This window comes from Chiroxiphia lanceolata, chromosome 3, assembly GCF_009829145.1.
Source record: "Chiroxiphia lanceolata isolate bChiLan1 chromosome 3, bChiLan1.pri, whole genome shotgun sequence".
NCBI classification, from domain to species: Eukaryota; Metazoa; Chordata; class Aves; order Passeriformes; family Pipridae; genus Chiroxiphia; species Chiroxiphia lanceolata.
In genome coordinates this window covers 89427337-89455057 of record NC_045639.1, presented here as the reverse complement: position 1 = coordinate 89455057, position 27721 = coordinate 89427337, and the positions used below count along the sequence as shown (strand labels likewise).

Below are 27721 nucleotides of genomic sequence, written 5' to 3'. Positions count from 1 at the left end.
GAATCATCTAGAATTGTATGTACCAGTAAGTCTGACTTTATCAAATAACTTCCTGAAGGTTCTTATAAAGAACGTAACTTGCTCTTGCCTTCCATATTGCACAGTGTAGAAAAGCCAGCACTTCTAATGAGTGTTTCATTTATAACTGACCCAAACATTTTAAGCTCTAAATCAGAATTTTCATTCCTTAGGACTTTAGATAGTCCAACTTCAGCACTCGTCATTGCTAGAGATATTTTTAGTTTTATGTGATCTGCTTTAGTCTATTTTGCTCTTCTATTCTCAATTTAACATTATCACTTTTTTTTTCAGAAGCTATTTAAGTGTGCTAATAAAGAGTATATGAAGGTGATCTACACTGAGCACTTCTTATTCACTATTTCACATGGCAACAAGCTTATTAAAGTATATTACATGATCTTACACTTCTGTTCAGTACTGGATCATATCATAATTATTTTTTTTTAATTATTTGTCTCTAAAATTAAAGCAATTTTAGCAAGCTACAACTTAAGACTTTTTTTTTTTACTTTTTTTTCCTTGTCTTTGAATGAAGTTATGTTAAAACACCCAATTAGACTCACAGACCCATTAGTTTTCAACCATTTAAACCAAGAAGCTATTGATTCTTTGGCAGAGCATGGGTGGTTAAGGTTCCCTTTCTGAAATGTGGGCCTTCACATCCACGCTATTGCATTTAAGGTCATGAAAAACTCCACTTTTATAGTATGATTTTTCTCATCCTGAACTATATGTTTAAAAATGTCCCATGATTGGAGCCCTCTAAAATGCTCTCTAAAGTTCTTTCCACACATCCTAAAGAAAGTACAGAGTGACAAGTCTGGTTCAGACATTGAAAGTACTTAAAAATTACAAATGTTTTACTTTGCTTCCTGGAACTTTACATTTATTTATTTTGAAAGACATTGAATCCACTTATCGAAACCACTAGAGGCTGGAAGACAGGTTTTAATGAATTCTGAATATTTCCTCATTTTCCTTTGGAGTTGTGTAGAACTGCACAGTAGATGTATTCTTAGAGAAGTCTAGGTATAGTAATAAAACTCGGTGTTTTTCAAAACAAGGTAATTTCAGTGAATGAGAAAAGAATAAAAAATAGCAGAAATAAAGAACTGGTCTGACAATTCACACAGGTGGATGTTAAAAGCTCTGCCTAAGTCAGACAGTTGAGCAATCAAGTTTAAATTACTTGGTTTTGGACATTAGAAAAAACTGCCTTTTATAAACTAATTATCATAAATATTTAAATGAAGATTTATTAAAGATCAAAATGTGTGGCTTTTCAGTCTTCTTAGAACAAAATATATATTTATGCTGATAAAAATGTTCTTGAATCTATCTACAGCTAAATATTAAAAAAATGAACATGTAATTCGTCTCATTGGTGAAGACATTTTTGCTATAGATGGGTTGAAGAAGCTTAAAAGTGGACAACCTTCACTGAATATAGATGAAATCTAGACAACTTGTTTAGATTAAATTATAAAATTTTAGATTTCTAAATACATCATACTGAAATAGCTCATTCATTGACTATCACTACCCTATCCCAATATTTAATTTAAAAAAAAGAAAGATACAGTCTTCTGAAATGACAGCTGGCATCAGAATATACGTGTTTATCCACAGTGGTATTTGAAAAATAATCTAAAAATATTATTTTTGTCTGAATTTTCAGATTTAATTATAATTTTTCAGCTATTTTACTTCCAAAATTCCTTGTATCTTCATTTTAGGATGGTGTTTTACAAATCCCTGTGAAGGAGAGTTAATCTTCTGAGAGGAAGGTAAACCCAAGAAAAAAATGCAATACTAATAATTTTCTAATGACACAGTTTTTCTAATTAACATCTAAGTGGGGATAGTTTCCATTAGCTCATGAAAAACAAGAGTTTGCTTGGGTTGGAGAGAATAGTTCCAAGACTGGAACTCATTATTTATTAAATCAGATTGACTTTTTATTAGGTGTAAGCTATTAGGTACATTTACACCATATAGTGGACCGATGTTCTAGAAAGCTATTCCTCTTCTTAAAAAAGCAACATAACCTTTTCAGTGTAGAGACACACATGTCCCAGTAGGTGAAAGCAGCCAAAATCAAACGCATATATTCACTAACTGCTGTCCCAGCTTCATATACTAAGGGTATTCAAACTTCAATATGATCATTTTCCAGTTCAAGTGAACATTAGTATTTTTATTCTCAAATTTTGCCAGCTAGCATAATTTATTTACATGGACCTGAATTTAAAGCTTTTTGAAAAGATTAAAAAAACTTGCACTGGCCACAGTCAGTTTATCGCTTAGCCCTGTTATCTACTACTGCATGAATTGCAAACACGGGCAGATATTCTTAAATGTTAAATACGCAGTTAAAATTTTACCTTCTCCTGGTTTAGAAAGAAATTAATCATTGAAGGGCACTTGGGAATAGTCCTTCCTGAAAGTTCTTCTGCAACTGGTTTTTAAGCACAGTCTTTTAGGCGAGTTACTTTTTACAGAATGTCTTTAAATTTGTTTGAGGTGTATTTTAATAACCTTGGCTCTTAAGTGAACTCATTATTCTGGAACATAAAATATGACTTTCGACCACAGATTATCTGTCTTTTCCCTTAGCCACTTTAGGGATTTAGGGGAAATCTGTCCTTAAAGATTCATCTCTTTGCAAAGTCTTTTGTAGACCTCCTTTTAAAAAAGTCTCTTATCCTCTGGTGAGGGTTCTGTTTGTTAGTTTTGTTATCATCGAAGTACCTCTCATTTCTCACTAAAAAAGTCTGGTTCATATAGAAAACCACAACAGAATACTAGAAGAATATACAAAAACAATTTTCATGCCCGGAACTGAGAAATTTCCTCTAGCTTGATTCCTTTTCACTCTTTTAAACTCTTCCTTGTGTGAAGGGAGTCAATCATCATATGTGAAATATGAAGAAGTACCAGGCAACCACTCAAGACACTCATAGAGAGAGGGAAAATTCCAGAAAGAGCATCTTACCTGACCTGGATAAACAGCACCCTACTTGCAGGTTCCTCTGCTGTCTGGAAGAGTCTTGAACATTGCACATGTGTTTTAGAGAGGTGGTGGGGTTTTTTAGGTTTTATAAAAATTCCTTGGCAAATTGACTCTAATTATTTAGGCACAAGAATTCTGGATTGAGAATGAGATGTGTTATAAGCCTGGAGTAAAGGTAAATGTCAGTGTACTGAGGCATCAGCCCAAATTTGGGTGAGTGACACAAAGACTGATCATGGGATAATACAACAGATTGGGTTGGAAGAGACTTTTAAAGATTATTTAGTTCAACCCTCCTCCAATGAGCAGGGACATCTTTAGCTCAGATTGCTCAGAGCCCAGTCCAATTTGTCCTTGAATGTTTCTAGGGACGGAGCATATACCACATCTCTTGGCAACCTGGTCCAGTGTTTCATAACTCCAATTATGAGATATTTTTTCCCTCTATATAGTATAAATCTATCCTCTTTTAGTTTAAAGCCACTACCCCTTCTTTTATTGCTACAGACTCTAGTAAAAAGTTCCTCTCCAGTTTTCTCCTCTGCATCTGCTTCAACAGGTCTTTCCTGTACTGAGGGCTATAGGGCTGGATGCAGTACTCTAAATGATGTAAGTTCTAATATTTAATGTTCTTATCTGTAATGTTCTGATCTGAAAAGTAAACTAAATCTCACATGCTGAGTTTATACTAAAGTGGTGGCAAATACTGAGGAGAAAGGTATAAAACAAACAGATCCAAAGAAGTCAAGTATTTTGAAGGAGTGTGTTTAAAATGAGATATGTCTCAGTAAATAGAAAGTGAAGCAAGTATATTTCAGAAAAAGTAAATTTGAGCTACTCAGAGTCCCAGAGTGAAAATAGAAAGTGAAGCAAGTATATTTCAGAAAAAGTAAATTTGAGCTACTCAGAGTCCCAGAGTGAAAACCAAAGTATAGAAATTGCTACTGAATGTAAGTTTCCAATGTAACACAGGTTAAAAAAAAATAAAATATTGGTCTTAAAATGCCTAAGAATACTGATTATGTGACAAGAAAATATACGTCAATAAGAGACATCATTTACACAGATGAAACCATGCTTTAAGTCTGCAACATTGTGGTATTTTATATCATATTTCAACAAAAGGTTTTGGAGACTTTTTTTAAAAGAAGGAACAACTACTGAACACAAAGGTTGAGAAATAGCATAAGAAAGCCTAGAATATTTAGTTCAATATTTATGTATAATAACATAATTAAGTTAATAACATAATTTAGTTCATGTATATAACATAATTCCAGATTCAGTGGATATACAGTAGACTATGTCAGCTAATGATGTTGTACATTGTGTCTGAAAAAAAAGTAAGCAATATATGGCTAAGCCTGATTATCCATACTTAAGAGATGAAAGTGGATGTTCAGAGCTAAAAGATGTCAGACTAAGGTCTTTTAAAGAAGTAAAGCAGAGCTTCAAAAATCAGCTGTGTCATGAAAGCAGTCACTAGATCTACACAATAGTCTTATCTCTCCAATGCATTTTATATTTTTAAACATGCTATATTTACATCTACACTACACATCTTAATCATGTTTTAAACCCATTAGTGTGATAGATGATTTATAGCACTGTTGACAATTTTTGTACCTTGGTAAGATCTGAAATGCTGAGCTAATCAACACAGGCTCAGCTGAGAAGCAGAAAATAATATCTCTGTGGTTATAGATAATCAACTTTTTAACAACTTCAACTTGTTCAAAAGACTTTTTGAATGAATTTACATAAAAGGAATACATCTCTCATGTTTCTTATTGATGATTTGATGATTTTTTTGGGGGTGATTTACAGCTATTTGGATGTCCAGTACTGTGCAGCTACCTCTCTAAATGCTAAGAGAAAGCTGCAAATTCTTAGTCTCCCTTGTCACTAACAGCAGATTTACATGTTGGGTAATGAGAATGAATAATTCTGGTGTTCTCAATAAGACACTTATAAACTATATACAGAGAAAAAACTTTAGATTCCTTTTAAGTTTTACTCTGAATATGTAAAAAAGTAAAGGATAGACATTAATAGATGTAAAGCCAGAAGAGTCAGATAAGCTAAAGCAAATCAGCAGAGTTCTGAAAACTCCCTGAGAGGTAAATCTGGGAGCTGTATGCCTTAATAAAATGAGGCATGGTAGGCTGGTAGGAAGTGGAAAGCAGGAGAAGAAAGTGGTAGTTTGGTTCGTATGTACTTGGATTTGAGGTCAGACTTTCACGGAAAAACACTGCAAATAGGAAACACTCCCACTATGTCTCTGAGACTTTGCTACTTTTTAAATGTACAGTCAGTGATGTAAAATATCTCTGGTTTGAGCACTGGGCTAATAGTCCCAGAAAGTCAAGGAGTTTGTACTTCACTTAAAAAATTAAAAGTTTTATACAGGTGGGTGAAAGTAATTTTTGGAGTTCATGAGCAGATAGAGCTATCTGGAGTATTTTATAAGCCAAGTTTAAGGGCATATTTTAAAACATGTCTTTCAGTTGAGAATTTTACTAATTATTTACTTAGAAATCCGTACACATTGATACATCTATGCTTCTTAATAAAAACGAGCATCTTTAAGTTAACCATGTAATATATAACTATTCTTGATGAAACTCCATCAAAATTCTTCCTTATTTATATGGACAAAATATATTCTGTACTGCAAATTAAACTAGAAACTGAAATACTAAGAAATATGAACATACTCATAAATATCACCCTGCACTGAGAACATTTTTTTCCATTTTAAAAGCAGCCAGAACTTCAATACTGATATTACATTTCTCTTTGAAATACCGGGTAGAATGTTTTAATAGTCTTTTGGCTTTTCATGCAATTGCTGCATGCCAAAATAATAGAAGAATTTCCAGCATAAGAATTTCAATAGTATTATTATTTCTTGTAGAAATCAAGACCTGAGAAAAAATTGTTGACTTGAACTACTGTAGATGACAGTTTGCTTGGAGTTACTACAAGTGTGGTACGACATCAGACATTAGCCGTTGCTTATTCTAGCGTTTATTTGCTTCAAATTAAATATTATGCCAGTATAGTTTAAAATGTGTTCTTTTTGGGTTTTTTTTGTTGCTTATTTCTCTATCCTTTCATTACAATTACTACAGCTGAATGTTCCAAGTGGAGTGAAACTGGTGTTCCCATGTAATTCAGCTTGCTAACTTAGGTGACAGATCCTTGTAGTCCTTACAACACACCTTCTGCTGGTGCGGCCTCACCTTGAGAACTGTGTGCAATTTCGGGAACCACAATATGAGATGGATATAAAGCTATATATCCAAAGAAGGGCCACAAAGAGGTGAAAGGGTCTAGAGGAGAAGCCGTATGAGGAGCAGCTGAGGTTGTTTGGCTTGTTCACCCTGTAGGAGACTGAGGTCTTATCACAGTCTACAGCTCCTTTGTGAGTGGAAGAGGAGGGGCAAGCATTGAGCTCTTCTCACAGGTGACCAGTAGTAGGATCCAAGGGAATGGCATGAAGTTTTGTCAGAGGAGGTTTAGGTTGGATTTTAGGAAAAGGTTCTTCACCCAGAGGGTGGTTGGGCACTGGAACACTCTCCCAGGGAAGTGGTACAGCACCACAGCACCAAGACTGACAGAGTTAAAAAAGCTTTGGGACAATGTGCTTATGAGGGTGGTCCTGTGCAGAGTCTGGACTTGAACTCAATGATCCTTGTGGGTCCCTCCCAACTCAGAACATTCTCTGATTCTAATTGAGTCAGTGTAATTCATGTTTTTTCTAAGAATTTTACTGGCATTGGGAGAGACCTGTATTGGGAGCAAAGTTAAAGAAACAGACTACATAAACCCATTTGCCTTTCACCCTAACTAACGTTATTTGGACAAACCTCCTAAAAGGCATTTTATACAGCAGGTAATGTTTCTGGGCAACTGCTGAAGAGGATTAGAAAGAGAATTACTTTGGTTGTTATTTTTGCTTTCTGTCAGTTATCACTGAAAATTCTTCTTCAGTAGAAAATTGAATCCTCTGAAAAGTAGCAAGTTGTTCCTTTCTTCTTCATTTGATGAAGGTAAGTATTCTGAGTGAAATCCTGTAGCAATACTTAGCAAGTGACTTCTTTTATTCCATTATTTCAGTCCACAGTCATTGATATTGTGCACTAACAATTTCTCTTTCAGAGGTGACAACTGTAATAACACATAAAGTGCAATGAATAAAGCTTAAAATGGCAGAATCCGTTGCTGAGAAATACACTGCTGTGTAATTCCAATGACACTCCTGTGACACAGGAACCTCCCATGATGATACAAAAATTGCTTTACCTGCTCACTTTTAGTACAAGGATTAGAGCTGTGAAAAAAATAATTCTTTTTATCTATTTGAGTTTTGAAACTTATGAGATTATCACTGTAGTTCAACATGAAATGCCAACAGGAAGTACTGAATGAATTCCTTATTTTACTTCACTTGTGTGCACAGCTTTTGCTTGACCTAATGATTTGTCTTTATCTCAAGTTTTCTTACTTTTGCCCTTCTGAGTCTTTTCACCATCCCACTGGGGAAGAGTGGACAAAAAGGTGTGTGGTATTTAGCTGCCCACCAGGGTTGAAACACATCAACACTGTATTCTAGAGAACAAAAGAATTTAAAAATGTGGATTTGACCAGATAGAAGGATTTAAATTAGGCCGTATTAATTGTTTTGTTCACTAGTATAAACATTGTCTTTACTAGGTTGTGAAAGATATTGGAACTTTTATATCCTGTATCTTCTTCTCTGGAACATTAGCTATTGTGGAATCAGAGATTCTTTCTACAGAATACTGATACAAATAACCTATGCAGTTCAACGAAAGTATTTTTATATTCATTTCCCATATACCTGTAGATGCTAGCTGATCTGTCTCAACTCAATAAAGCAACGAAAGAGAAAAAATAAACTGTGGATAAATTGGGAATAATCCTAATGAGTCTTATAAAAGGAAAGTTTGAAGATGAGGAAAAAGTATGTAATTAAGTAGTACTTAAAATTCTAGCTGGTGAGTTTTCTTGGGATTCAGTACATTTTAGCAGCAGTAAGATTATTTTAATTAAAGGACTTTTCTACCAACTAAATGAAGTGTCTAACATGAACAATCAATCCCTGCTAATATGATTGCTCTACACACAAGGAAAGATAGTAATAAATTAGAGGAAGCTTATTCAAGAACAATTGGCCTACTGTGCAAAACTTGAGAAATTGCTGATATGGATTGTTTCAGTGTCATAAGCCATGTTACTTACTTGCACTGCTGTAGATACAAAGGTTTTTATCTACTGTTAGAGAAGGGAAAAAGGAAAATAAGGAGCTAACCATAGAAGGAAATTGAAAGCACAAAAATAATGACATCTATTCAACAAAAAGAAATATATTTATTCATATTTATTATATTTATTACTTTTATGAGTAAATTACTCAAAATGTATTTTACATATAAACAGAAACAAAAAATGTAGTTTAAAATTGCGTTTGTGTGTATATGGTAAGTTTCTACAAGGTTTTTTTAAAGAGTATGGTATCAAAATGAAATGGTTATATAACTTTCTTAATCAAAGTTCTGTTTTTCACAGCTGAGAACACTACATCATGCCATATTTTGTGTTCCCTAAGATGTCTATTCCAAACATGATTTAAATGTTAATGCAAAAGCTACAGATGCAGTGTTTATAATTTATAAACACAATTAAGAACAATTAGATGTGAAACTACAATAGTTTTTCTGGTTGCAGATGCTATTTCATTCAGAGTCAAGTAAACATGCCAAAATTGCTACTGCATTGTCCTTCCCTTCTCAAACACATAAATGAAACAATAAACAAGTATAAATGGAAGGTTTTATGGATCAAGACTGAAGAACTAACTGATTATTTAAAAATAGAAAAAGTGGAAAAAAAATCAATTGCAATATAAAGAACCTCTTACAATGAGATGCCACAAAAGAAAGAATCTTGAATTCGGTCATAACTCAGTGTTTAGTAAGGTTTAATTGTATTAATTGCATACATTTATTGCCATATATTGTAGCCTGTTAAACTTTTGTTTTATGATCATATTGTACAGTAGAGACCTTAAATTACCTCAAAAGCCTTGAGTTATTGTAGTGAAACATCACTTTTATTAACAAATCCATAATTTTAGGTGTTACATCAATAAAAAAACTCAAGTTTAGATTGAAAAAATAAAATCCTAAAGATGATAAGGCAGAAGTGAAAAGAAAGGTTGATAGTTACAACTCTGGAGTATTATTCTATTTCTTTTTCAATGGCAGTATATTAAAAGTCTGTTTTTTCTGTGTATTACTGTAATTTCTTTAGATTAAATTAATTTTCAATCTTTGAGTAATAAATATTAAGGATCTATATTTCAGTTGGTTATTTTTTAAATTCTCTTAATATTTTTGGTACTTATCTTTAAATTGATGTACATATGATTAATTTCTGTTTCCTTAATGTTACCTAAAACTGCAGTGAATCACATTCAGTGCTTCTCTTTCAGTTCCCTCTCTAACCAAAGATCGGTGAAGGATTTTAGAATCCAACTCAAATGAGCTTCTATTTAAAGAGTAAGGATGGAGCAAAACTCAGAAATTGTTTTCTTTGCCAGCTAAAAAACAATGTGGTTAATATAAGCTATTTTTTTAGTCTTCTTTTCTGTCTAAGTAAAAGAGAAACATTCCTGAAGAACTTGTGTCAATGACTAACAAGTATCTGATAAAAGTGGTCTTAGTCCCTCTCTGAAAAACTTACTGATGATTCATAGAGCCTTGAAGATTTGTTTGCTGGTCTCACATTCTTTTAGTCAAGTAAAGTGAATCAGCTAGTCCCCCACCAAATGAAATTGCATAAATCATTGGTGGTCCAGCAAGGAATTAAAATAGGAAGTGGAGTTCATCTCCCAGAAAATAAATAAAGTTATCTGAGCAAATACGGGCTGACACGAACTAACAAACTTCCTGGACTACAGTACTTTGATTAACTAGATCTCCAGGAACTACAATGAGAAGGCAGACATCTAGCTCACATGCAGAACTTTTATGTGTAGACATACACTTAGTCTCTTAAATTGAAGCTGAAGCTTATTCTAGGTATATTCTTTCTGTAACCTTAATTTAAAGATTCAAAACTAATTTGCAAATTTTGTTTAGATTTTGTAGGCATCACAGCAGAGGGCAGAAAATGCAAACACTTCTATATCCCTTACTTTTTAAAATCTATCATTCTTATACTTTCATTTAAAAGGAAATGAAACTACAAACTTCTACATGATTTGTATATGCCTTACCTGTGAAATCACGAGGACACAAACACTGAAACAAAGGTTGTTCTCTCTGTTGGCTCATATCCATGCAAGTTGCTCCATCAGAACAACTATTTGGGTAAACTAAACATGCATTTTCAGCAAATTGGCAAAATTCTCCTGTCCATCCAGGTGCACAGAGGCACTAGATATAACAAACACACAAACACAGAGAAAACACAAAATGAAAATGCAATCTGAAAGTTTGTTGAATTTTCTTTGGGTCTTGTATATTACTACCACATAAAGGTGTGGTAGTAAAACAATGCAGAGTTATTCTTTATATCTGTATTTGCAGATGATAAAATGGTTGACAGAGGCAAAACTCGGCTACCATGTCTGTTGAAAAAGTGTGGGAAGAGAGGACATGTGAGTTGGAGGAAATGGCAAGATAATTACTCGCTGTAATGGATAGAGCTGCCTGCAAGAATAGAAGAACTGAATGTGCAGAAAGGATTTTAAAGGCCCGGAGATGAGGGAGAAATCAGTCAGTGGTGCTAACAAAGCCTACAAGACAAACATAGTGGCCAACCAGTAATCAGAAAATGTAGTACAAGGTTTCTGTTGGTCATTCTGACCCTATTTATTAAGTAAAATAAATAAAAATAATTTCTGCAGAGGAAAGGGAAAGAATTGAAGCTTATATTAGCTTCTCAAAAGAGTCCTATGATACCTATACATTACAAGTGCCCTGATCAAATATAACTAGTAGTTTGTCCTGAATCCAATTACAAGGGCAATATAGCCAACAGTAGCATAAAAGTATTTTAGAACACCATGGTAGTGCAACCAGTCACAATGAATATGCATTTTAGATGAGTATGTGTACAATGTGACCATCAAGGGGAGAGAGATGCATTGTAGTGACTCATACAAATAACAAAAAAGTTGCGAAAGAACAAGATTACCATAAGGCATAGAAAATCAGCAGAACATATTGCTGACTACAGAAGAAGAATTACTACCAGGATACAAAAAGCCCCAAGGCAAGTAATACCAGGAGACCATCCTTTTTTTTAAGGGCAGGGTAGGGTGGTGGGAGGTAAAATAGCATAAAGCATCAAGTACAAAGTGACAGAATGGAGACAAAGGAAGATAAGCTCATGTCAGTAATGACTTCTTGCATCAAAGAGCTCATGAGACAGATTACCTTGACTTTGGGAGCTAAGAACCACTAGGGACCACAGCTGTCAGCACTAACTAGAAGGCATCATCTCCATGGTATTGTGTGATCACATATAATTTAAATATGTTACAGAATAGTAGTATGTAGGTGTACTGAGAATGTCTAATAATCTGTAAAAACTATTAACATTAAGTATGCTGTTTATCGATTAACCCACTGAAGTTTGTTTTAAAGTTTAAAATTCACCTAACCTATCATTCTTCTAAACATTTGCATTCAAGTGATCTCTTCCCTATCTGATATATATGTTTTATAAAAATGAATAGTATTTAGGTGACCAAGTGAAGGCTTTAAGAGAACTGCAGTGATGGGAATCCCATACTGCGAATCTCTGCATTCAGCTGTTGAAACAACAGATAACTAAAGTGGACTGTCATTTCCCGAGTGACCGAGGTATAAAGAGGAGCATGATAGCCAACATAATGTTCTCCAGCAGTTGCATATTCCTTAGTACTTATTTTCCAAATTCCTATCCCTGCGTTGCTCTGTTGTGACAACATCCGTTATTTTATTAGAAGCTACTCTACTCTTTATCATGTTCTGGTTACATTAATCCACTCCCTCATTTCCCCTAGATGCATCCTGTCAAGTCCTTTGGATATATATATAAGTACTGTTTTTTTGCCTAAGTAGTTCCTGGTTTGGCATTCCTCTATCATTGACGATATTTCTTTCCTCCAAATTTTACCATTAGGGTATAGGGACCTGGGAAACTTGAAAACAGATATTGCAAGTAAAAACCAGAGCAAAAACACTGAATATCAGCCACCTCAGTAGGGCTTACATTACCCTTGGTCTCATATTTTTCTGCTGCTGTACCTACAAAAATGGGATTTATAGGATAGTTTCTCCTTTATGATTGCTGTTCATGAGGACATATTTGTAAAATTCTCATTGACTAGACTCAAACTTTTATCTATCTAGTCACTAAGCATTACTATTTATTGGTTAAAACTGTTCAACCAGTATTTTCTTTCTTTACATATTTTAAATCCATTCTGCAAGAAACAACTTCTTCAAATAAGTTCACTGAAGTTTAACCCTATTCCTAGTGAATATATATTAACTTAAAAAATTACGTTCTCAGAGATGGAATTGGTGTTAAAACTACATTTACTTTTCATCTAGCAAAGTGATATTTTTTTGCACCTGGGGTGAAACATATTGCTGGCAAGACAGCATTCAGGAATTGAATCACTATTTCCAGACTATACCAGAGTTGTTTTGAGGATAATTGAAGGACAAGTCTTAGGGATGCTTAAGCCAGCACTTTCCACAAACGCTAAGCAATTTTTTAAAAATTAATTGTAATCATCTCAACAGCATACTGGTACAATAACCTGGATTTTTTTCCTTCTCAGTTTTCAACTGCCTGGTAAGATGAGTTTCAAAATTAAGACATACATGTGTTTAGGCTACTCGGTCACTTTTAAAGTACGTGGAGAAAATCCCAATTCAACCCAAAATTTAAGCATCAAACTGGGTATGAATGCTTTCAATTTTTGTTTTGCCTTCCATATTCTCTTATATTGTTTTTTCGTTGCTCAGTTTCTTCTTTTCCCACTCCCTTCCCCCTGCCACTCCATTCCCCAAATACAGTCTGACTGTTGTGCATATCCTTGTAGTTGTTTATTTTTTCAATTTTTCCTGTAGGTATTTTCAAAATTATGAACTGGAGTGACTGGTTTATGACAAAAAAGTTTAAAGAATCCAGAACATACTGTTTGGCAAAATGACAAAAAAAAATAGTGTTTTAATTTTTCTGCATTGATGGAGCTATGAGAATTGTTAAAGAAAATAAAATCCTTAGCTTAATACCAGAAAAAAATTCTGCTTATATTTTTTTAGTATGTAAAGTACATTCCTAAGTAAAGTTCTGGAAGTCACTCACACTGGGAAGATAATAACTGCAAGAAACACATGGAAGTTTAGTTCATAGCTAGAAAACCTGTTCCTTCTTAGTGAACTGGAATAAAGGACTTATTTGGGGAGAACTTTTTAATCACTTCCTTCTTCAAATTGAAATATATGTCTTTCTATGAAAGGGAAAGTGATGATATTTTTTCTTCAAACTGTGTAAAAAAAGGAAAATTAGGAAATTCTATAGCTGTCAATAAATTATGATATGCCTGTAATTGCTAAAGTGTTAAAAATTTATAATATTAAATCATTAGCCTACAATACACCAGGGTACATGAGTGACTTTTAACTTAAAAAGGGAAAATTACTTGGTCCTAACTTACTGTATCTGTGAAATTTGCAGATGACACGAAGCTAAGTAGTGCAGTTGACACACCTGAAGGATGGGATGGCATCATGAGGTAACTGAACAGGCTCAAGAAGTGAGCCCATGGGAACCCAGACTAAGGGTTCAACAAGGCCAAATGCAAGGTCCTGCACCCCAGTTGGGTGAACCCCTGGTATTAACATAGGCTGGGGGTAAAGAAATTAAGAACACTCCTCTAGAGAGAGTTGGAGGTAGTGGTGGATGAAAAGCTGGACATGAGCCAGCAATGTGCACCTGCAGCCCAGAAGATTAACTATATCCTGGGCTGCATGAAAAGCAGTGTGGCCAGCAGGCCAAGGGGGGGATTCTGCCTCTCTACTCCACTCTGGTGAGACCCCACCTGGAGTATTACATCCAGCTCTGGGGTCCTCATTACAAGAAATACATGGACCTATTGGAGTGGATCCAGAGGAGGGCCACAGAAGGATGGAGCAGCTTTCCTATGAAGACAGGCTGAGAGAGTTGGCATTGTTTGGCCTGGAGAGGAAAAGATTCTGGGGAGATCTTACTGTGGCCCTTCATTACTTAAAGGGGGCTTATAAGAAGGATGGGGACAAACCTTTTAGCAGGGTCTCTAGCAATAGGAGAAGGGGTAATGTTTTTAAACTAAAAGAGGGTAGATTCAGATTAGATAGAAGGAATAAATTTTTCACAATGAGAATGGTGAAACACTGGGATAAGTTACCCAGAGAGGTGGTAGATTCCCCATCCCTGGCAACACTGAAGGTCAGGTTGGATATGGCTCTGAGCAAGCTGATATGGAAGATGACTGCAACAGAGTAGAACTAAATGACCTTTAAAGGTCCCTTCAAACCCAATACATTCTATGATACTATGATCTCTAATATGATATGTTGATTCATATGAAACCTTGATTTCAGGTAAAACAATTAGGGGTCTGGGCAGAAAAATGGCATAGCTTGAATTAATTTTTTTTTTACTAGATTTAGTAAATTTACTAATTTTATATTCTTTCATTTCTCAGGTGGACATATGGGGTAAAACAGAAACTACAATTCTATCTGTGCACATGTCATATAGGGATAAGGAAGTTAAATTTTGTGTACTTTGGGCAGGTGCCACCTCTCTTTACATATGACTTTATAAAATAATGAAACTTTATTAATATTTAATTATAACTTAGAAAGGCAAATTAAGAATATGCATTTTTGAGGTTTTGGTAGTAAATGAAGAAACGGCAGATACCAAACGATGAAAAATATCAGCAAGAAGCTGCAGCATGTACTAGAAACTTACTCTACAGTACAGGAAACAGAGGCTGAAGACATCATAAAATTTATGCAGTACATGGAAAATGTGTGTTTGATCTTACTGACATTAATAAATGGGCTAAAAAATTATTATAAGTCATGTCCCTCAGAAAAACACAGTGCTGAGTTGGCTAACTGAAATTTTATGGAATCTTTCTACAGACATTCTCCATATCTCAAGGAGCCAGCTCCTTATTAGATAGGAAAGTCAGTAAAGAAGAGATTTGGGGAATTTCTGTATTTTTGAAAAAGTGGTTTAAACTTGACACGACTTGATTTTAGCTTCTTCTCAGAAGTTTCATTTAAAAATTAAACAGAACATGTTTATTGGTTTTATCTGGTGTGTTTTACTGTCTATTTATATTTAATTATATGCTATTCTAGTGTATCAATTAAGATGCATTGTATAAAGATACATGTATATTATGTGATCAGAGTTTTAATTAAATATTTTTCATTTGAATTAATTCTTAAAAAGCAGTACATTGCAGGATATTTATTTTATTACATGAAGATTTCTACTGTTTTTTAACTTCTGTACAGCTCAGGGATAATTAACAGCACATATGAAATGTGCCTAGAGTGCTTTGATACTGTTTGTTTCAATAGCATAAGAAAAGCAGGACAAGGTGGTTTTGATAAAGTTCAAATTAAACACTGAAGAAGCAAAAACTCTATGGGACATTTCAAAATTTATGTGAACTCATCTGTAGAATTACCGCTACTTTGTGAAAGAAAATTGACTAATTAACTACTGTAAAACTAGCCCCTAATGGAGGTATCTGACTTTGAACTTCTGCTGTTTTGAACGCTCAGCTGGAAGGACAAACATGAGAGAGACGTCAATAGAATTAATGATAGTGGTAAAGTGGCTTCACAGAGATGAGACTGTAATGCTCATATAGTCCATGGGGAGAAACAGTAGGAGAGACTGTAGCTTTTTTAAAAAGGAAAATGACAATATGTTGTACATAAGTATAAAAGTTGCATCTGAGAATAGTAGATTTTGCAGTGCCAATTTCCATCACTTCTAGAATTGCTAGTAGAGCCGTTATAAATATTCATAACAATTTTATCACTCAAACCAACTGCTTTAATATATAGTATGCCAAATATATTAAATGTTTGTTTCCTTATGCCTTTTTCTATACTCAGAAAAAAAATGATGACTGATACAGTGTAGAAGACTTTAAAAAAGCCCTACTGGCTTTTTTTTACTAAAAAACTGAATTTGTTAAAAAAGTTGATTTTTTCTCTCAGCTGTTTTTTCTCAGTTATACTTCCTTTGAGTTCTGGATATGTCATCTAGAATTTATTTCTCCTTTCATACAATAAACACAGATGGCTTTTCTAAGAATAAGTTGGAGGCCTTCTTAGGGCTATCAGATCTAAGCAGTATGATGTAGCCCCATTTTGGAGGTTATTGTTAATTCTGCATAGAGATGCTTTATTTCTGGGTTATAAATTCAGATAGGCTTCTAGGGATCAAGTATCATCAAAAAGCATTAGGACTGAGAGTGACTCCTCAGTAAAGAACTTACAAAGGGGAGCAGGGACAGCAGACTTTCCACAAAGGCTGGCATAAGCTGTACTGCAGGCCTGTGGGGCTTGGCACTGCTCAGCACTCTTCTGAAAAGAAGCAGATTGATTCCCAGCCTGACAGCTGGCTGATGAGTCTGGTTGTGCACCCACAAGGGCAAACCTCATCTGGTAGGGATGAAACTTGGGGCTCTGTCTGCCTGATTGTAATTTCTGCACAAGTTCTGTTGAATGAGGGCCACATACCAGCTTGACATGGGGAAAAAACACAGGAGAAGTTCCCTCCTCTCTCCTCCTTCCTTCATCCCTCCAGAAGAAACATATTAGCTTTGGTGAAGACAATTTTTTATGCTAGTATACAAGTCTCCTCTGCTTTGCTAGAGAACACAGTAATCTTGGGGCAGAACATATTTGCTTGTTTTTTAAACAAAGTGTGACCCATAGTGTTACTGATTATTCATTTATATTCATAATTTTATTTTATCAACCATATATCCTCCTGATACACACTTTGTTATTGAAATATCTTAGATCATCATAAAACTCTAAATATAAAATCTATGACTTTAATATATGGATGTGAGGAAAAAGATCAAAAGAGTACAATATGAACAGCCACAGAGCCATCTGCAGGGCAAGATTTTAGATACCAATCTTTTCTGTTATATTATTTTTTTTATCCTGTTACAGTCAATCATACTATTTGATAAACACTATCAAATGTATGTCCATATAAGAAAGTAAAAATTTGGTGACCAGAGAACAATTTTCTGAAAGGAATGAATCTCGGTACCTGTTCTCATTAATCAGTGTTCCCCAGGTAAATTACTTGTAGAATTTAAAACTTTTACTTCCTTTTGGTTAGCTTCGCTCTCCCTTAACAGCACAATCTACTTCCATTGTACTGTTATGAACACTAGCCATAAATCAGCAGTAATTCCCGTTCCTCTTTTGGAAGGCACCAGGACATCCATTGACAATGATTCCAACATAAAATTTCACATTCAAGCGTCAGTACAGCTTCTAAAATAAATTTCAAATACTTGCTTTGGATGACCAACAGTTAGTGTAATGGTAAAATCCAGAATGATAATACCAATTATTTTCTCTTTCTTTAATGCTGCTCTAGTGTGTATTTGCTTGCCAGCACAGCTCTGCTTTTCAGGGAATATGTATAATCTGTTTAGATCTCATGTCAAGTGTAGTGCTGGCAAATGGACCTTACAAATGACACTGCTTTCACTTCATCTTTCAGCTTCAGTTTTTGTGTCTATATAATTCAATTCCTTTGTTAGCTGTAAGCACATACCCTTGCACAAATCAGTCGTTTTGTTTTTCAGGAGGATGGGAGAAAAACATACCAACAAAATAGACTTGGGTACACTATGCAGACCATGTAAGCTGGAAGATAGCTGCTCTAACATAGTAAGGAGCTGATAGGCCGAAAAAAAAAGTCCATGAATGAGCATTTTTACCCCCTGCAAGAAGTGGAAGGTGTTTTTAATCTGCATGCCCTTCCATAAGAAGTGCATGGCAGAGCAGAAATAGGGGAGTGTGTAGGGCTGCACCTTCTTCTCCCTCAATTAAACTTCTGTAGGTAATCATAACTGGCTGGTGAATTATGTAAATTTCTGCAATTCAGTGGTTTCTCTCTAGAAAAGAAGGACACCTAGTATGCCAGAAAGATGACAGTCTTCATACCCGCAACTTTAACACCATTGTGTTTTAGAAACTGTATTCCTTCCTAGGCTTCCAAAATCCAGTAAATTACAGCTCTTTTATACTCAGAATTTACACTAACTTAGTTTAATATATTTTTTAAGTATCTTTGTTTTGGCTGGTTGATTTTGGTTTTGATTTTTGGTTCTTTTTTTACTTTAATACTAATGATTCAGGAAAAAATAGGGAATCTTAAGCAGGGATAATTTTTTTTAACATGATCTAAGCTACTTGCTATGGATAAATGGATAGAGATAGTTAGATACTTGATCCACCTTTGGGACCCAGAGGAAAGCTTTAGATCCCCAAGAGATTTCTTGTTTGTATGCCCTCTTTATCAGCTTTTACTGCCCAGTCTTGTGCTAGAGGCTCTGCTGGAGCCATTTTAAATCACTGGGAGAATTCTAATCAAATCATTCCCCCAGGTGGTTAGCACCACATGGCAGCAGTATGATTAGCATGAAACAAAAAAAACCTCTTTCTTCTCTGTCACTTGTCCTTTGGGAATTGCTCATCTTTTCTCTGTCTTCAGGTAAAGATAAGGATAACAGATACGTATAGCCATAAATTGCTTTAGACAATCAGATGGAAAGCACTGAGAAAATACTATCAACTGTAAAACAAAAGTACTGATTTTTCACGTATAAAATCTATTTAAGAAAAATAAGTCTCCATGAGAATAGAAAAGTCTATTGAAAAGTGTATGTGCAGATTTTTAAAAAATATTTTTAAGAAGAAAGTTATCATCCTGTCAGAATAATGTAGAGTAATATTTTTATTGAATAGACTGCTAAAACCTGAAATTGGTTCACACTTAAGTGTATTTGTATAAGTATGGTTTATGTTAAACCTGTTTTAATTTAATTTTTTTCTTAAAACAGTGACCTCTGTCTTCTAATACTGAGTAGGTGGAGTTGTTTATTATGAGGTTGACAAACTAGCATAGCATTCATTAAAAGCTTTCCTATGGTATGAATATAAAAAAAGGAAAGCACTATATTTTCTTCAGAACTTTAGTAGTGATTATATAGATTTTTAAAAGTGACTCCAACATTGTAGCTGCAAAACAGGTGAAATTCAATAGCAGAGTTCTTGCAATAATTGATAAATCAATAGTAAAAAGCAGAATTTTATATAGCAGCATTTTTTGACAGCAGAAGATCCATTATGTTCAAATATTGTGTTTATTACCTGTTAAAATCATATGTCCAAATGATATCCATATCCAGATTTCTTAAACTGAGTTAAGGCTGCAATCTTATCTTTCTGTGCTTTAGAAACTATCTAACAAAGTAAATGTCATATCTTTGACCTTCTACAGTGCCCAAATAAAGTGGAGGATTTTTTATGTTTTCACTATTCATGGCAACTCTGGGAAATATAATCCCTTTCCTAACCTTTTAATATTAGTGGAATGAGTCTGCTGCATTGACTACTAGAAGCAATCCACAAAAAGGCCTTCAGCCCTCTGTGGGAATTATGGGGTTTGGATTCCACAGTAGCAGATCCTCATGAAATTTAATGTTTGATGAAGTTATTCACTAGGACAGGACAGATGTGACCTGGCACTGATCTGATGGGAAACTGCTGATACACAGTATTACACCACATTACCTAAAAATTTTTTGAAAATGCCCCGGTATAATCAATAGTGCATGGAAGAAGCAGCTGCTCAGAACCATGCACAATATAGCTACCTATGATAACCCTTCACTGACAGTCACAGAAGTATGACTACTTACAAATGCTTCTATATATACAAGTGGTTCATTTTTTTAACTACAGGGATTGTCTTTCTGTCTTTATCAATGTTGTGGTGTTAAGTTCTAATATCCACTTCAAGCTGAAAGTTGTCTTCTTTGTCATTGATTATCAGGAACAGTCACTACTCTGTAACTCATATTCTTTTTTTCTGTGCAGATAGCATTGCATTTGCCTCTCCTAGAACACTTTTTTTTTCCTAAGTAGTGCAGCCTACAAAGAAATACTGATCACATTTGTGCATTATCAATTACACTACCATTTTCTGAGGTCATCTGCACACACAGAAGAAGAAGGGGGCCCCTGGAAACTACAGGCCTGTCAGTCTCACTTCAAAGCCCAGTAAAATCATGGAAAAGATTAGTCTGGGAAGTATTGAAAAACACCTGGAGGACAATGTAGTAATTGGTCACAGCCAGCACGGCTTCATGAGGGGGAAGTCCTGCTTGTCAAACCTGATTTCCTTCTACGACAGAGTATCCACCCACCTAGGAAAGACAGTAGATGTAATCTTTTTGGATTTTAGCAAAGCTTTTGATACTATCTCTCAAAGTATCCTTCTGGACAAAATGTCCAGTGTACAGCTGAATTACCGTGTTATGTGATAGGTGAGCACTGGCTCACAGGTTGGGTACAAACAGTTACAGTGAATGGGTTACATCAGACTGGTGACCTGTCACTAGTCTGATGTTCCAGAGGGCTCCATCCTCAGGCCAGTTTTCTTCAACATCTTCATAAATGACTTGGGTGTGGGACTGGAAGGAATACTAAGTTTGCTGACGACACAAAACTTGGAGGAGCTGTTGACTCCCTTGAGGGCAGGAAGGCCCTGCAGAGAGACGTCGACAAATTAGAGAGGTGGACAATCACCAACCACGTGAAGTTTAACAAGGAAAAGTGCCAGATTCTGCACCTGGGATGGGACAACCTTGTTTGTGTTCATAGACTGCAGAATAAGAGGCTGGAAAGCAGTGCCACGGAAAGGGACCTGGGGGTTCTAGTTGATGGCAAGTTGATATGAGTCAGCAGTGCCCTGGCAGTCAGGAGGGCAAACTGTGTCCTGGGGGGTTGCCATCAGACAAAGCATCACCAGCTGGTCGAGGGAGGTGATTGTCCCTCTCTGCTCTGCACTGGGTCGGTCTCACCTTGAATATTGTGGCAGTTTTTGGAACCACAAACACAAAAAAGATGTTAAGGCATTAGAGAGCATCCATCCAAAGGAGGGCCCTACGGAAAGTGAAGGGTCTGGAGGAGAAGCCATATGAAGAGTGGCTGAGGTAACTTGGTTTGTTCAGCCCAGCGAAGAGGAGACTGAAGGGAGACCTCATTAGGGTCTTCAACATCCTAGTGAGGGGAAGAGGAGGGGCAAGTACCTATCTCTTTACTCTCATGACCAGTAGGAGAACTCAAAGAAATGTCAGGAAGCTGAGTTGGGGGAGGTTCAGGTTGGACATGAGGAAAAATTTTTTCACCCAGAGAGTGACTGAGTGCTTGAACAAGCTCCCCAGGAAAGCGGTCACAGAACCAAGCCTTTCTGAGTTCAAGAAGCATTTGGACAACACTCTCAGGTACATGGTGTGACTCTTGGGGTGTCCTGCACAAGACCAGGAGCTGGACTCAATAGGTACTTTCCAACTCTGCATGTTCTATGATTCTATGATTTATCTGGGTCATGGCAATCCAAGACACAGCTACAGTCTGGGTGGAGAAGTGATTGAGAGCAGCCCTGCAGAGAAAGACTCCGGGGTGGTGGTTGATGAAAAACTAGACATGAGCTATCAGTGTGAGCTCACAGCCCATAAAGTCAACTGTGTCCTGGGCTGCAGCAAAAGAAATGTGGCCAGTAGGTCAAAGGAGGTGATTCTCTCCCTCTACTCTGCTCTCATGAGACCCCACCTGGACTACTGTGTACACTTCTGGTGCCCCCAACTTAAGAAGGACATGAAACTCTTGGAGCAAGTCCAGAGGAGGCCACAAAGTTGATAAGAGGATGGAGCACCTCCTCTGCAAACACAGGCTGATAAAGTTGGGACTGTTCAGCCTGGAGAAGAGAAGGTTGCATGGAGACCTCATTAGCAACTTCCCAGTATGTGAAGAGGTCCTTTAGGGAAGGCATAGAGGGACTTTTCATCAGGAACTGTAGTGATAAGACAAAGAATAATGGATATAAATTGAAAGAGAGGAAATTTAGGTTAGATATTAGGAAGAACGCTTTTACTGTGAGGATAGTGAGACGTTGGAACAGGTTACTCAGGAAAGTTGTGGATTCTCCAACCCTGGTAATGTTCAAAGCCAGGCTGGATATGGCCTTGAACAACCTGGTCTAGTGGGAGGTGTCCCTGTCCGTGGCGGGGGGTGTTGGGGTTAGATGATCTTTAAGGTCCCCCGCAACCCTTAACGTTCTATGATTCTGTGATTTCAACAGAGTTTCATATTTCCTACTATGGCAAAGTACTTTAAATAATTAGTACAAAACCGAATTGCCATGAGGTTCATTAAAATATAGGGGATAATAATTCTTAATTTATAATTATTTTCCTCTTTGAGTATTCAGTCATATTTTAGTTAATTTGATATGGTTTATGAAAAAAATCTAAGGAAAATATTTAAATTAAAATAGCAACTACATCACAGATCTTCAAGCCTACAAGTCCAATAATATAGTAATATTTTAATCAGCTTGTATTTTTTCTAATTTTGGAAAAAAAATGCAAATTTTATCTTTGACAGAATTCTAAGGTCTTTTGCAACTGTCATCCAGGCAGTTGGCCATAACAGACACATCTAAATACACAAACTGTGATATCTTCTCTTTCATACAAGAAATATTTAGAGAAACTGCCAGGACCTTGAATGCATCAATAGACTCTAATCGACTTGACCACCCTATAATTATCTTTGTCTGCAATGCTTCCGTGGTGACCTCTTTCTCTCCTCTCGCATGTTTAAATGCTGGTGTTCAAGTTGAGCTCTGATGGGGCCCAGCACTATCATCTTGGATCATCCTACTGTGAAAACAGAACTCACCTCTGAGATGTCCACAATTTCATTCATGAGCTGCATTTAAGCTCAGGCCTTTGAACTAGTTCTTTTCCAGGGCTGATTTTTTCAGTATGCATGGAACCAGCTTTGTATCTTGATGATTTTGATCTGCTGAACAAGCTACTCAGCTTGACCACAAACCTGCTTCATCACTACATACTTGTCTGGTGATCTGAAGTCTGATGGACTTCTGGGATTGCACCCTTAGTTGATGAGGTCACCATCACCACTAGCTTTGCTGTTGCCTTTGATTCCAGTTCTCTTTCCCTTAAAAATAGGACTACTCTTCCTATTCCATGATGTAAGGAATAACTGCAGTCTTAATACATTTTGTCTGAACACCCAAACAGATAAGTGGATAGGACTAGATAAATGGCCCTAAGTGACCCTGCTTATGCAGGGTGGTGGACAAGGTGACCTCCAGAGGTCCTTTCAGACCTCAGTCATTCTGTGATCATCAACTGTTATTCGCAGAACAAGTAGTGGTTGAGCAACCTTTAAGTTGTTCCCTAATACTGCTGCTGGAGAAACTATTATTTCCTCTCTTTTTACAAGCTATGGCCAGAAGAATCTTGCTACACGATGGATCTTGCTTAACATTTTCAGGAGCTATTCTGAGAGTTAAAACTAGCAGATTTTTTTTCAAATTGTCAGTTTGAATGAACCTCCTACACTACAGTTTCATCATAAAACTTTTAAGATTGTATTAAGTTTAAATGTGTTTATGTAAGTAAGTTGATTCTAGCTAAAAAAATGGCAACAGATGTTCTTAATTCAAACAACGTATTTTTAAAGGCTGAAACACAGCTGTGATTATCATCTTTGTGGGTAATGGCACTGGACCACAATTAGTTATATATTCTTTTTATTATAAAAATATCCTTCAGTTATCTTACTTAATACAGTACTAAACACTGTCTCAGTAGAAAAGTAATAAAAAAAAAAATCTATATTGCCCAAGTGAATTGTCCTCGTGTCATCGATTTAAATAAAAAAAACCTACAAAAGTATGCCCCTCTTGTCTTTTAGAGTAATGAATGCTTTTCAAGTTCTGCTTGTTGGAAGCTTTTACACTTTGGAACACTGAATAAGTTTAACATGTATTAAATTACTTACAGTGAATCCTCCAATTATATTAAGACACAATCCTTCATTCAGACAGTTGATGCTGAGCAGACTGCAGTAGTCAATTACTTCCTCACAGTTCTTTCCAGTGAATCCTGGCATGCAGCTGCAAATACACAAGTGTATTTTAGAGGACTTGCATTTTAAAAGTTAATTGTATTTAATTATGTTTCATAATTCTATTAAATAATGTTCTTGCAGTAACAAAACAGATCTCATATGTTATTTAAAATACACGGAATATGTTTTCAAGGAATTAAAAATCAGTTGCATAATTCTGAATAATTTTGCTTTCCCATAAAATAATTATTTCATAGACTAAAGCATTTTCATATCAATATAATCTTCCAGAAAAAAAACAACCAGAATGAGGTATTATTAATAAACAGCTATAAACAAAGTAACAAGGTTTTGGGAAACTGTTAGAAAGAATAGGTCGATTAAAGCACCAAAGAGGAAAAATTAGAAATATGGTGACAAGTGAGTTTTAAAGTAAATAACATCAATCATTGCTAATGATTAAATGGTAATAAATAATGACATGCTTAATTAAGTATGGAACAATGTAGAGAGAGCAATGCATAGTTGGTTTTGTGTTTATTATAATTCAGTATTTTCTTTAAAGAAGAAAACTAACATTTTATTTTTGTGATGATTTGTTAGTTCCATGTGATGCCAATGGAGCTGTGGGTAACTCTTCTATGGTAAAAGGAGCTACAGAAATTTATTCTGCTTCATGTCAACGCTTATTAGTAGTAGGAGAATATCCTTTTCTTATGTAGCCCTCCAGTGTTTAGAAAAAATCCAGTATACACAAATAAAAAAGATGATATTTAAATGGATAGTAAACAAGTTTTATTCAAAAGTAATAATAGAACAATGTAGAAAAATATTTGGATATTTATATCCTGATAGATACAAATCCCTGTCAAACTCTACATGTTCTCACCGACATGCATAGCATGTTCCTCGGTCTAAAGACTCTTTCTGGTATCGTGTAAAGAAAAGATTTAAGAAGAGAAAGGAAGTGGCCAGCAATATGAAAATCTGTGTTTGTGAAGGAATCCAAAAGTGATAGATGGGATGTTTTCTCTTAACTTTTTCCAAGGGGTACTTTGTCAAATGACTCAGTCTAGAAGCTGGAAATCATGAACATGAAAGAGATTTGCTTTTGTTTCTCCTGTGCTCTTGTTCCTAATAAATATGAGTTTCAGTCATGTTGCTCATGTTTTCCCATTAAAAAAAAACAATTCCATCCCTGTTTTCAAAATGTATCAAGTGTCTCAGAGTTATGTAGTATACAAAAGTAAAGAATATATTTTCAATAGCAATTAGTTAGGCAACAACATTCGATAGAAAGTGCCTGAGTTGACCATACTGTCAAAATCAGCTAAAGAGATCTATCAGCGGGTATGGCTCTGCCTCTGAGGAATGCACAGACACATCTAGCTTGTCCAGAGGCTGCAGTCACTAATTAACCTTAGTTAAATATTAAACAGATTGGATTTAATAAGAAATCGCTGGAGACCATCCACATAATTCACACAAAGGACCATTTGGACAGAGGTAGATAAATATGGGAAAAACTTCTTTAAATAGTTGTATGTTTTGAGGCTGGTCACAACCACAGAAGGACACTCTATGTAAGTAGCAATGGACTACATAATCCTCACCCTCCTCTTGAAAAAGGTGTTGTGTGCAATTATATTGCTGCTATTTCAAGTACTTGGCTTCAAAGTTCTTGCAAATCTGTTCTTAACAGATTTCCAGTTCATATACTGTAGCTAAAAGGAGTTTTTCATAATACTTTTATGAAATTTATGCTTTTAGTTCTGCATGTTCAGGGATATCAGATAGATACATTCTGATTTTTCCCTCTAAACAAAAGTACTCATATCAACAGATAGCATATCTATTGTCCTTTATACTATAGCATAATTTACTCATACATTAAATTTACATATAAAAGGAACATAAAACAATAATAACAAAGTTTTTTAATATTTTGTTATAATTTAATTTTTAAATAACATCTAAACCAAAATCAGAGCAATTATTACATTTGTTTTACTGATTTGTTTTTACTTATGATCTGGAGAGGTGAAAGAGTTCCTATCTTTTTTTGCTTTAATCTATTTAACTAGTCTATGTCTGTTTCATTAAAGAGATAATCTAGTAAGGAAATGTTAGAAGCTGGATTTTCTAATTTTTATACTTGTTCATTTTTCCTATTTATGATTTTGTTTTTTTTTTTTTGCAATAAATATAGCAATGTTAGGGAAGGTAAGAGTAAACTAAGAGCAAAAAAGTTGACAGTGAAATTACAGAGACAACATTAACAAAATAAATTTTCTCAGAACACCCTTTCACATTTTTGTGACTTTTAATTGTTCTAAAGAACATGAAAAATAGAAGAAGTCACAAAGAAACCAATCACAGTTTATTGTGATGGATATCCTTGTTCACTGGCTATATGAATTCAGCTTAATTTTTGACATTTAAGAAAAAATGTTACCATTAGATCCTTAGCATAAAGCTGCGTATGATATCAAGACTGAAAGGGTGGAATTATGATACATGATAGTCATACATCACAACTGAAGGGGAGAAAATTAAACTGAGTCAGTCTCGTTATATGTTTGGAGTGGAAAACAACTGGTTTTCCAAAGAAGGAAGGATGTATAGATAAAAGCTGAGATTGTGATGGATATAAGAAGAATGTAGCTTGGGCATGAGGAAAAACACATAAGATAGGGGGAAGCAGAAAAAACACCATAATGAAGCAAAAAGGTCAAAACAGCTATTATTTGAACTTGTATCTTCATGTGAGATAAATGCCATTACGTTTATTTATAATGTTAAAATGCTATAAAAGTGGATCACGTAGCAATATTGCATGTAGTATTACACTGAATGTGGTAGCAGTATTGTTGTAGTAGTATTACACTGAATGAAACATGTAGTTTATTGTGAGGTAATTGGACAGAGACACAACATACAGTATTTGACAATGATTACCAAAAGTGAAACAAATCTTCACTTAAGACTTTGAATGAGCAATGCTAATTATTCAATCTGCATCGTACACAGGGCCAGGATATTTTTTTAATATTTTTATTTTGTTTTGTTTTTGTTAATAAAGGCAATTAATTATTCATGATATGCATATTTTAAATGTAAATGTCAAAACATAATTTCCTACTTATTCATGCACCAGCGTACTGTGTGAAAGACTCACTATATAATAACAAATTATTAGCTTATATCTTGGTTTAAAGAATTGGAAAATGAATGACAACACTGTTGTTCTGGGCTATACATATCTATACGGGAAGATCTAACTTGTATGTGTGCTTGTATGTGTGTGTTTATATGTATTTCTGTATTTAGGAATAAGTATGAATAAAATTTAAATATTTTCTTCTTTGGGAGAATT

The 27721-nt window shown here is 35.2% G+C and overlaps 1 protein-coding gene across 1 annotated transcript in view; it reads right to left on the bottom strand.

Moving 5' to 3' along the window:
• EYS (eyes shut homolog) overlaps positions 1 to 27721 on the bottom strand; it is an 852398-nt gene that overhangs the window by 687697 nt on the left and 136980 nt on the right. The window contains exons 6-7 of the mRNA XM_032683211.1: positions 24277 to 24391; positions 10341 to 10500 (exon numbers count right to left, since the gene is read on the bottom strand). Coding sequence (XP_032539102.1) covers positions 10341 to 10500; positions 24277 to 24391 — 275 coding nt within the window. The remainder of the gene's footprint in view (positions 1 to 10340; positions 10501 to 24276; positions 24392 to 27721) is intronic.